General features: G+C 41.9%; 2 protein-coding genes across 2 annotated transcripts in view; one reads left to right on the forward strand and one right to left on the reverse strand.

Annotated features, from left to right (window-relative positions):
* Window positions 1-1,816: 1,816 nt before the first annotated feature.
* On the forward strand, window positions 1,817-2,783 carry SARC_08442 (hypothetical protein). Its single transcript, XM_014297578.1, has one exon. It carries the CDS (start codon window positions 1,870-1,872, stop codon window positions 2,527-2,529), a length of 660 nt encoding a protein of 219 aa, XP_014153053.1. The 5' UTR covers window positions 1,817-1,869; the 3' UTR covers window positions 2,530-2,783.
* A 684-nt stretch (window positions 2,784-3,467) lies between these two features.
* Window positions 3,468-11,206, reverse strand: part of SARC_08443 (hypothetical protein) — a gene marked incomplete at its 5' end in the record, with an annotated part of 25,981 nt that continues 18,242 nt past the window's right edge. Inside the window, 8 exons of the mRNA XM_014297579.1 lie at window positions 3,468-3,804; window positions 4,033-4,148; window positions 5,788-5,933; window positions 6,670-6,808; window positions 7,981-8,085; window positions 8,743-8,874; window positions 9,256-9,390; window positions 10,770-10,865. Of these exons, the coding sequence (XP_014153054.1) occupies window positions 3,723-3,804; window positions 4,033-4,148; window positions 5,788-5,933; window positions 6,670-6,808; window positions 7,981-8,085; window positions 8,743-8,874; window positions 9,256-9,390; window positions 10,770-10,865 (951 nt within the window). The 3' untranslated portion in view covers window positions 3,468-3,722. The remainder of the gene's footprint in view (window positions 3,805-4,032; window positions 4,149-5,787; window positions 5,934-6,669; window positions 6,809-7,980; window positions 8,086-8,742; window positions 8,875-9,255; window positions 9,391-10,769; window positions 10,866-11,206) is intronic.

Raw genomic sequence — 11,206 nt, forward strand, 5'->3', positions numbered from 1 at the left:
AAGGTATACTATAATCCACTTGTACGATGATTTCAAAATCCACTGTATGAAATCGTAACCGTCAGTGATGTACCCCGGTCCATTTTATGGACCGAGGTGTATTTGGAGCGGTCCCATAAATATGGACCCTACCTTTGCGAATGGACCCGGATGCGGTTTTGGACACGGCTCGGGTGTTAATAATTATACGAGATTCGTTACATATTATATTGTAGTCATTTTATAAAGATAAGTTTCTTTTAACAAAAAACATTTTCGATTCTGCGTATTGAGGCCTTGTTGTGAGGGTGAAATCACTGAAATAAGAAATCACAGAAAAAGGTTAAAAAAAGTAGGGGTATCTTTTTTTGGATTAAAAATATGTCTATCACAAAAGTTCTTCCTTCTCGATATTATTATATTAATATTTTTGGGGCGATCAGAATTCCCGATCTAAAAACAGGCCACCTAAAACCAAATGAGCATACGGAGCCGGAGTGTCGGACTGCGTGGACGGATATTGAGAGATATTAATAGCGAATGAGATCGCTAAAAATTGAGAGTATGAGACTCTTGAGCTCACAGTCTCACACACCCCACAACCCCACACTCTCTATGGAGTTAAATCTTATGTTGGTATGTACTCTCTATACTTCGTCTGCAATCATTGATACCATTATTGATACTTTATAAAATGAAGCGTTTTCTTTGCGAATATGAATAAGGTATAAACCCTTTGCACATTGGATCATTTTCTGCTCTCTCTCTAATCTCTATTGTCTACTACTCTCTCTCAGTCTCTCTTTCTCTAATATTACTCTTTCTCTCAAGTAGAGAGTAGAGAGCTCTCTATCTCCAGAGAGAGATAAGCTAGTAGAGAGAGTATGAGTGTATGATTCTATGAGGCAGCTGGGACTCTGGGACTCCTGGGAAGCTGGGACTATGGAGTGGACTCCGTAGTCTGTGCGCTGTGGGCCTGTGGACCCCCGTGTCGACACTCGACTGTCGAGTGTCGAGTGTCGACCTTGTTGAAAGTGCTTCACTTTTTTAATTGTTTCTACAAAACAACAGTAAAAGTCCTTTGTCCTATGGCTCCTGTCCGTTGCCCATGGTACATGGGTCTTGGAGTCGTGGACTCTCTCTCGAGCGTGTGACGTGTGGGACGTGGGTTGGTGTCCTGGTCACATGGCATCCTGGCCCTGGGTCCTGGAGTCCTGGTGGGAGGGTGTACAAAAAAAAGTAAGAATAACTAAAGGTGGGAGATAAAATAAGACAGTTCGATAAGCGCTTGTTTGAGTTTCCAGCTTCGAAATTATTCGAATCCAATCAATCCATACCCCTCTTCGGTCAGTTTATATTTACTATCAAATCAGTTGTAGATGTTTTTTTTTATAGAACAAAACCCATCTACTAAGATAGTAGTAAACAGCAAATGTACAATTGCCTCTCTCTCACTCTCAGTCTCTCCCCTCCCCCCCTCTCTCTATGTATCCAATAAATTATTTATTAATTTCAGTCTATTAGAGTTCTGCTTCTAAATAGACTACTATTTACTCTCTCTCTCTAGTAGTAGAGAGAGTCTACTAGCCTCTCTCTCCCACTACTTTAAAAAAACAACAACAGTAGTAGTAGAGAGAGATAAGAGAGCGAGAGAGAGTAAATAAATATTTGGAGAAGCTTCTCGAATGTTTTATAAAAATACCGGAAAACGAGATTGTTGGCTTTTCCGATTTTGTTTTGCCTTGTTTTATGTACACACTTTAAAAGGTATTTACAGCTATGGGTTTACATATATATATATATATATATATCACTCACATATCCACACAAAATTTTATTTACACAAGAACTTTATTAGACTTATAAAACAAAAAGAGCAGGCACAACACAATGGGATTGCTGAATAAAATAATTAGGCGAATGAAACTGTCACACCAATATAGTGTACCGTCGGCGAGTGTAATTGATACAACCATCATTGACCGATATCTTGCCGCTGATAAGAACTGCACTTCACAGCCAGAGTTCAAAATATCTGTCGACAACACTATACGTGCACAGCAACTTGAAGATCCAACCGATACAACTAGCCGAAAACTAACCCCAAACTACCTCGTTGCTACGAGTGAGATAGTGGCCGACCACTCTCAAGCGGTCCGCGCGTGCTCTTTGCCGCCCAAACTCAGCACACCATCGCATGCCTCATCGAACGCCTTACAAACAAAGCGAAAATGGTCAAAACTGTTGGAGCTGCCAAGAATAACTCGTGTCAGCCTCAAAGTAACCTTTTCTGAGACAATATGTACGGAGGGCGAAACCTACTCCAAGGATGTGTATGACCGGTCTCCGATGCTTCTGGAACAGGTGTCGTCATTGATGGGTATTTATACCGAGTTTATGAGGTTCAAACTCTGCGAGATGTTAATCCATGAACAGTCTTTGCAGTATGTAAATAAGCACATCAATCGAGCATCTCCAGACCGGAGGCGAGATATGACTAACGCCATCGTTATGATATTGCAGGAGTTTCGTTCTAGCCAGCCATGTTAATTTAAGTCGTAATAAAGCATACCACGAGGTATATCAGATCATCGAAGATATATATACACGTGCACTTAATTTCTGTCACTTTTATGGTATGATTAGAAGTTGGGGCTGTCACTTTTACCGATTCTGCATATTTTGCATGTATTTGTGATACTGCATACATTATCTATATCAGGTATATTTGATTCGCCTACTATTACATCGCCTGTCACCGTCATTCGAGAAAAGATAGAGAAAGAAAACTGTATACATGCAGGCGAAGAATGTGCTACTTCCGTGGCTGTAGACACCCAGATGTACTGGATGATCTGCGGTATTCATCTAAATCTGCAATGATTTGCGCGCATTGTATAGAGTAGCCCTAATAAAATACCAACACGTGCTAAGAATTTGCCGCATAACTATCAATTATATTCACAACAATGGTCGGCTATATGTAATCCCATAGGCGTTGCTATCGGCGAGCGTTATCCGAACATTCGCGAAATGCAGTCATATGTCTACGTGCGCCATAGCCGCACCCTACCATCAGCTATTGTTACACCCCGATAGTCGGAAGTACTGACTTTGACTGACCTCTAGGTATACGTCTGCCTATCTTACTTTGCCGGACACAGTCACGTAGATTTTGACTAAGAACTCAATATGTCCAAGACCTTTAGGCGTGCCAATACCAAGTGAAATCTTCAGCAAGCAAGTCGAAAGTGTAAGGGTGTAGCTCAGAGCATTCTCGAATCAAGGTAATGGAGCGCGTGGTTGAGGAACAAGCAATCATTCAGCGTCACCAGAGCAGATTGAGACTCTTCTGTTTCTGAGATCATCAATGGATAGATGTATAGTTAAATCAGGCCAGATAATCAGTATGGGACTTTCGGGTCAAAAGACACGAAGGTCAATATGACCATTGTAAGACAGCAATGTCGAATCACCTGAGGTACAAGGGCTGTTGCACAAGGCTCTGTGATAAGATTTATGTCTTATCAATTTAATTGTCCGGTTGATTTTCTACGAGAGAAGCTGATCACTCCTGTTTCGTAAATCATATCTATTTTCTATTTAAAAGAAAACAATCACTTCTCAATACCATCGGAGTCCGTACAATATGTTCTATATTTTTGATTGCCGCAAAGATACAATTGAAACAGTTCCCGTGTCGCGTCTTATTGTGTCTAAGTACAATCCTCTTCCGTCATTCTTCAGACTAATCCATTTGTCGATATCGTTGCACTGGCGGATAGTGTCCGGACAGAGAGCGAATTATTATGCAGCGTCGCCATCCTGTACCGCACGTATTATTGGTGAGAATGTGGTGATTCGCATTTTGTGGGTAGAAATATAAGTGCAAAGACAAAATATCAAGCAAAGAAATCTTTTCAACACCCTGTATCCCCACATGTACATATCAAAGTGAGAAGCAGAATTCGGCACGAAGCCAGGAAATGAAGTGTCATAAATGCATAAAAAATATCTAGCAACTGATAGGTGGAGAAGTAAATTTTCCCATACTTTCGGCGGATTATAGGCATCTGTTGCTCTTTCAGGTAGGGCCGGAAATCTGCCAGCATGGCTGTGTACTTTTCATCCAAGTTCTGGGCATATTCTTGTTGGTCTTCGAGACACATCTGGGAGTATGGTGTAGGATGGTTAAGTATAGATTTAGGTAAGTAATTGATACTGATGTAAGCGTAAACAAATACGCCTGTAGTTAGGTAGAGAAAGATGCCAGATCGCAGAATGAATATTGCATTAGTAGCTGGTATACGCTACTGGTGCATAACTGGGACAGTTCAAAAATACTAAAGATACGGAACAGTTCAAGCATATTAAAGATACGGGACAGGACAAGCATACTAAAGATACGGGATAGTACAAGCATATTAAAGATACGGGATAGTGATACATCAGATACAGGCTTACACCAGGCCAGACAGAACGAATTGCTGTAATCGTAGTAAGGTGCATATATTCTGTGGTCCACATTGTATAAGTATGCAAAATAAGGGTTGTACGTCGTTTTCTACAACTGATGAGAATTGAGTTGATAAAATTCGCCAAAGCCGATTTCTAAATTGTTCGATACGGATGGCACTGGCACTCTGTTACGAAACAGAGAGGACATGTGTTCCAGACCAACGGTGTCAAACATCTAGTCAATCGAACTTAACCTTAAACCTAAACCTTAAAACCCTCACAACCTATAACCTATGACACTTAAAACAAACCCGATTTTGATAGCAATATCGGGCGTACCCGCGTTAGAAACTGCTCAGATCATTCAATTCCTATGAGAACTCAAAATTATACACACAACAACAACTACATCTTTAGTTGTACGTATAAATTACAAGAATTTTCAGATAGTTCCGAACTGCTATACATCCTACTAGCCTATATTTGGTTGTACATATAAATTAGATGAATTCCAGGTAGTTCCGAACTGCTATATATCATACTAGCCTAAATGCAGAACTGTACCGACAATTACAACTACATCTGTTGTACATATAGATTGGAAGACTTCGAGGTAATACCGAACTGCTATACATCCTACTAGCCTATATGCAGAACTGTACTGAATTACAACTACATCTTTGGTTGTACATATAGATTAAAAGAATTCGAGGTAATACCGAACTGCTATACATCCTACTCGCCTATATGCAGAACTGTACGATGTCTGCAACCGTGTATGCCTACGAATACCACTCACCCCCCACTCAGTATATACACACGATACTGGTGTATCTGAGATTGCAAGTCACCATCCTTCACCCATCTATCCTCACGCTAACCAATGTACTTGTCTACCTCATTCAACCACGTGATCATCCGATCTCACCCAGCACCCCATTAATTAAATTACACATTCACTCTACCACGCACCCGTGTCCGTACTGCACAGGAGCACGTAATACCTAAATCTGGAACCTGTTCATCTGTTCACACTCACACCCTAAACGCTAAAAAACCAACCCCTAAACCCTAAAAAACTACCTACCACCCAGGCTCCACATCTAGCGGTTGATTCACTCAGCCGTACACTTGTATCGGAATTTGCGCGACTAGAGAGATAGCAACACACCCTCCTGAATAGCCCATAACAACCACACCCTACAATGACAACTCTACGTCAACCGCTTGAGCAGTGAGCACTCACACAACCGATTGACACTCAATTTAGGGGGTTTAGGGTTTTAGGGGGGGGGGGGCTTGTTTTTGGAAAACCCTAAACCCTAAACTCACAATGTCATACGCACTCACCTGTGTATTGAGGTCCACGGCCAGACCGCACGCTTGCAGGAACAACGCAAAGGCTTCTTGCAGCAACTTAATGTTCTTACGCTTCTTCTCCGCCATCGACGAATGGTCGCCTATAGGAATGAAAGCTTGCGCCATGCCCAGCGGACCTGTGCACAGTATGGTTATTATGTTGGAAACTACTACACAACAATTAAAGGTAGTATGCAGCGTAATATGTGTACTATTTATTCTTAATATGTTGTATAACTAGAGGTACTACAACTGCCTATGAGTTATGAATGATTGTGGGGGTGCACCTAGCGACTCTTTGTAGAGTATGTGGGGTCATGAGGTCTATTCCAAAAAAGGAAAGGATATTCTAAACAAGGTACATATATTCCAAATAAGGTATTTATTCCACCCAGTTCAAGGTAGTAGGCAACGAATAAATATATACTGAATATAGTGGGTTCATACATTGGATGTAGCATGGTTGTCTACGAACGACTACTGAATCAAGCTTAGAGCTCAGGCACTTTTAGCTCCAACCCTCAAGTATCAAGGTGATGGATAGTTCATCTACATGGTCTACTAGAAGCCCTACTCTGGATACCATGTCCAACCGAGTGCACACACACTCGCCACACGCACACAAACTGGACCAACACACACTCATACTCACACGAAGCACACACAGTACGCACACAAACTAGACAAACACACACTTACACTCGCACGAAGCACGCACACAAACTAGACAAACACACACTCACACGAAGCACGAAGCACGCACCTTCGTTGACCGTAGCACTAACGGCGCCAATAAGCACCAGCTGAAGCATTTTAATGTTCTTGCCACACAAACTGGACTAACACACACTCACACTCACACAAAGCACGAACCTTCGTTGACCGTAGCACTAACGGCGCCACTAAGCACCAGCTGAAGCATTTTAATGTTCTTGCTGCTAACCACGGCATTAAGCTCTTCGGTCTTGCGCTTGATGGCCTCTATCGCAACGTCCACAGGGGTGAGGTTGATCTAAAAATAGAACACGTAGGGAGGGAAAGTAATGGCCGAGCAATGAAGACAAGCCTGATAGCGTTCGGATATGCTCGTGATTGATAAAGTACGTTTGTTTAAAGCGTTCCTGTCTAGGTTCAAAACCCATACCCATACGTTGACGGAGTTTGAGGTTTAAGGCTTAGCTGCTCACAATCATTTGCACCAGAAAAGCACATTAAGTGTACAATACAACGACTATAAACATAAACCAAAGTCAAGCAACCCCCCTTCCCCCCCCCTAACCACAGTCAAACAAAAAAAACAAAAACGAGTCTGACTTCGGGACACTCTTCAGGTTATTTTGCTATCCGCCACAGCTATAAACGTTCGCATACAGCAACCAACACAAACCAGTAGAGATTCATACGGTAACGTACGCCAGAACTGGTGTAGCTCGCTATGAGTAAACACGCGCACTACAAAGATTGATAAGTAAGTCTATATCTGTCATGGATGCAGGGACGAATGTGGTATAAACGGTTTACGATGATACCTATCACTCAGAAGCGGTTTTATTAGATTCGCAGTTGTAGCATAACGTAACTTGGTTTATATAAAAAGTTTACGACGATACCTACCACTCAGAAGCTTTTCTATTAGATTCGCAGTTGTAGCATAGCGTAAGCTGGTTCATATAAAAAGTTTACGATGATACCTACCGCTCAGTAGCGTTTCTATTAAATTCACAGTTGTAGCATAACGTAGCTGAGCTCACCAGTTGGCTTATACGACCATCAGGCATCAGCGCCAATGAGTTTATCAATCTATTAATAGAACCGTGCCCAAGTAACCCATTCTACTGGGCATGTGTGATCGTGCTGGAATTTCAAATATCCATTTGGACGCTAGCCTTGCACGGCTCGCTATTACTTTCTAATCTTACAACACATCAAAAATCGCAACAGTGTATATACCTACCGTTTTGATTACTACAACGGCTGTTCGCAATAGTGTATATACCTACCGTTTCGATTGCTACAACGGCTATTTGCAATAGTGTATCTACCTAGCGTTTTGATTGCTACAACGGTTATTTGCAATAGTGTATCTGCCTACCGTTTCCATTGCTACAACAGATATTTACAATAGTGTATCTACCTACCATTTCGATTGCTACAACGGCTATTTGCAATAGTGTATCTACCTACCGTTTCGATTGCTACAACGGCTATTCGGCTGCGTACGTAGGGGAAGTGCTTGGCTGTAGTAACGATCGTTTTTCGCTTGCATTGCTCTTTAACGGTACCATGAGACTGTATATAGGGATGAAAACGGTATTGGGAAATACATAAATAGATTTCCATTAGTTGGCAAGGAGTTGCGTCGAGTGTTCATGTACCACTTGTAACTGTGAAGTGTTAGCTGTGCTGTTCATGTGATACTTGTAACTGTGAAGTGCTAGTTGTGCTGTTCATGTGATACTTGTAACTGTTTAGTATTAGTTGTGCTGTTCACGTGATACTTGTAACTGTGAAGTGTTAGTTGTGCTGTTCATGTGATACTGGTATCTGTGAAGTGTTAGTTGTGCTTCAGAGCTGCACGACATCGAGTCCGTGGCTCACATAACTGTTCATGCCCCGTAGTGAGCAGATCAACTGATTGGCACTGTGGATAACATCCCGCTCAGACACCGACAAACACGTGATAAAAAAGACACAGATGCACCTCTATACACACACACACACATTCTCTCTCTCTTAATTAACTCCTGTATCCAACAACCAAACGACAGCACCTACACACAAAACCTCCAGGAGGCACGTAATAACAAAACACATACACCCCGACGCAGACACAGACACAGACACAGACACAGACCTTCCCCTTCAGCATGTAGGGTGCTTCAAAGACATATCAGTATGTACGTAATAACAAAACACATACACCCCGACACACACACCGACACAGACCTTCCCCGTCAGCGTGTAGGGTGCCTCAAAGACAAATCGATTGACATTGACCACTCGCTCAAACGCTGTGATGCGGTTCATGCGTTCGGTCTCATCGAAGAAGGGCTCCACATGCGTCACCTGGATATAGGCCTGTGGCAAGGGCAGCAAGGGGAGGTAGGTACAGCACGGCTATTTATAGAACAGTGAGCGAACCAATCAGAGGCTGCAGGGTTATATGCAGGTGTATGAGAGAATCAGTCATGTAGCTGCAATGAGATGAGGTAGGTAACGGCTATTTATAGAACAGTGAGCGAACCAAACATATAGGACCGAAGGGTAATATGCAGGTATATGAGAGAATCAGTCATGTAGCTGCATTGGGGTGTATGTAGGTATAGAAAGAAACAGTGAGTGACTCGAGCGGCGGGCCTTACGGGATATATCTTCCAAACCTTAGAAACCAAGACCTACACCCGTGGCACAGGGGTTTGCAGGACAAAGTGATTGTGACTATCGCGCACACACACATACCAGTTCGGGATCCAGAGTGTCGTGGTTTATCGGCCCTGAATCCTGAAGCAGGTGCACCTTCTCTACTCCATACTTTCCGCCGTAGAAGTCTTTCAGTCGTAGCGACACTTCGGCTAGTGTGGTCACGGTTGGCTCCTGCGTGTGCAGTTATGAGGGTCAGATTTTCTAGGGTTTAGGGGTTTTGATGTCGATGGATGTTCTCATGCGCAAGACCAATAGTTATTGTTGATGTGAATAAATCATTGTTAATCTACACCTACATGTGTTTTAAAATGCTATATGGACTATTCTTTCGGGTATAAAAATAACAGGGTTGGTGCCTGCTTTCCGGCTTGTGGTTGTGTCTTAAGCTGACTCGCCTTGATGATGCAAATAGAACAGAACTAATCTGAAGGTGACTTGTCTGGATGATGCAAATAGAACAGGACCAATCTTAAGCTGACTTGTCTTGACGATGCAAAAAGAACAGGACTAATCTTAAACTGTTTTTAATACCCGCCAACAAGGGCTCTCAAATGCCCCGTGGAGTACTACCTGTGAGTATCTGTTATAATAAAGGCATCTTCATTTATGCCATCAGGTGCAGCAGTATCATGTGCTGGATGGGGTCAGGCTAGTGCGCCTATACTGATACTATCGGGTTGGTATACTATCAGCTTCATAAGGATGAAAACGACATCAGAGATTCTTCAACTCGGGACGTTTGTTGAACTATGGACGCTCCGTCGAAAATTATAGGACATCTAAACTAGTAGGAGGACTACTAAAAATACAACTTAGTCCGTAATATTAGGGCATCTAAATTAGTAGGAGAAATACTAAAAATACCACTTAGTCCGTAATAATAGGACATTTAAATCAGTACAAGGACTACTAAGAATACCACTTAGTCCGTAATAATAGGACATCTAAATTCGTAGGAGGACTACTAAGAATACCACTTAGTCCGTAATAGGACATCTAAATTAATAGGAGGACTACTAAAAATACCATTTAGTCCGTATTAATAGGACATCTAAATTCGTAGGAGGACTACTAAAAATACCACTTAGTCCGTAATAATAGGACAGCCAAATCAGTAGGAGGACTACTAAAGATACCACTTAGTAAGCACACGACCACGCGCCACAGATGTGGAACAATAAACTCTCCATGACTAGAAAACTGTGATTTCTATTGGTTTGCGAGCAATCACTGTAGCCGAGTTGGCAATTCGAGATCACAATCCACTGACCCGTGTTCTACAAAACCCTAAACCCTGAAGCTACCTACACTTGGTAACGCCGCGCACTGTTCCGGTGATAAATATTTTGAAGTTCACGTATGTGTCCAGGTACACTACTTATTACTACGCTATATACACATAGCATGTCTTACCAATACACAGGACACAAGGCTTTAACTTTCTCATACCATTCTTCATATCCTGGCTCGTTGATACGCAAGTTCAAGATGAATATGTATGTACATAAATATGTACACACACATGTACTTTCAAGCAAGTACCTACATACCTTGTAGACGAACTCAGCGCCATCGATATCTTCGAATAAGCTGCCCACAAACGCCACTCGGAAGTAGGTTCCCAGTAATCGTTTCTGTGAATTGGTCTGACAGACAGCCAAACAAAACGGAACCGACTTGTCAGCTCATCTTGTTGTGCAAGGTTTTAGGGTTATAGGGTCGTAGGGTTTTAGGGTTTAAATGGGTTTTTATAACCCTTTGCTAGTAACCTGCGTGGTCGAAATGATGCATATAAAACAAGTACCTAATATTGAGGTGAAAGGTTTTTGCGTTTTTGGGTTTTAGGAATATAGGGTTTTAAGGGGGGTATGGAGAAAGTCAAAGGCTCTCATGTATTCGTATATAGGTTTTAATATATATATATATATATATATATATATAATAGACACACACACACACACACACATATATATATATATATATATAT

The sequence above is a fragment of the Sphaeroforma arctica genome (genome assembly GCF_001186125.1).
Source record: "Sphaeroforma arctica JP610 unplaced genomic scaffold supercont1.759, whole genome shotgun sequence".
NCBI lineage: Eukaryota > Ichthyosporea > Ichthyophonida > Sphaeroforma > Sphaeroforma arctica.

Excerpts from the sequence above, each read along its gene's own strand:
- SARC_08442 (XM_014297578.1), top strand. The coding sequence starts at position 1,870 with ATGGGATTGCTGAATAAAATAATTAGGCGAATGAAACTGTCACACCAA.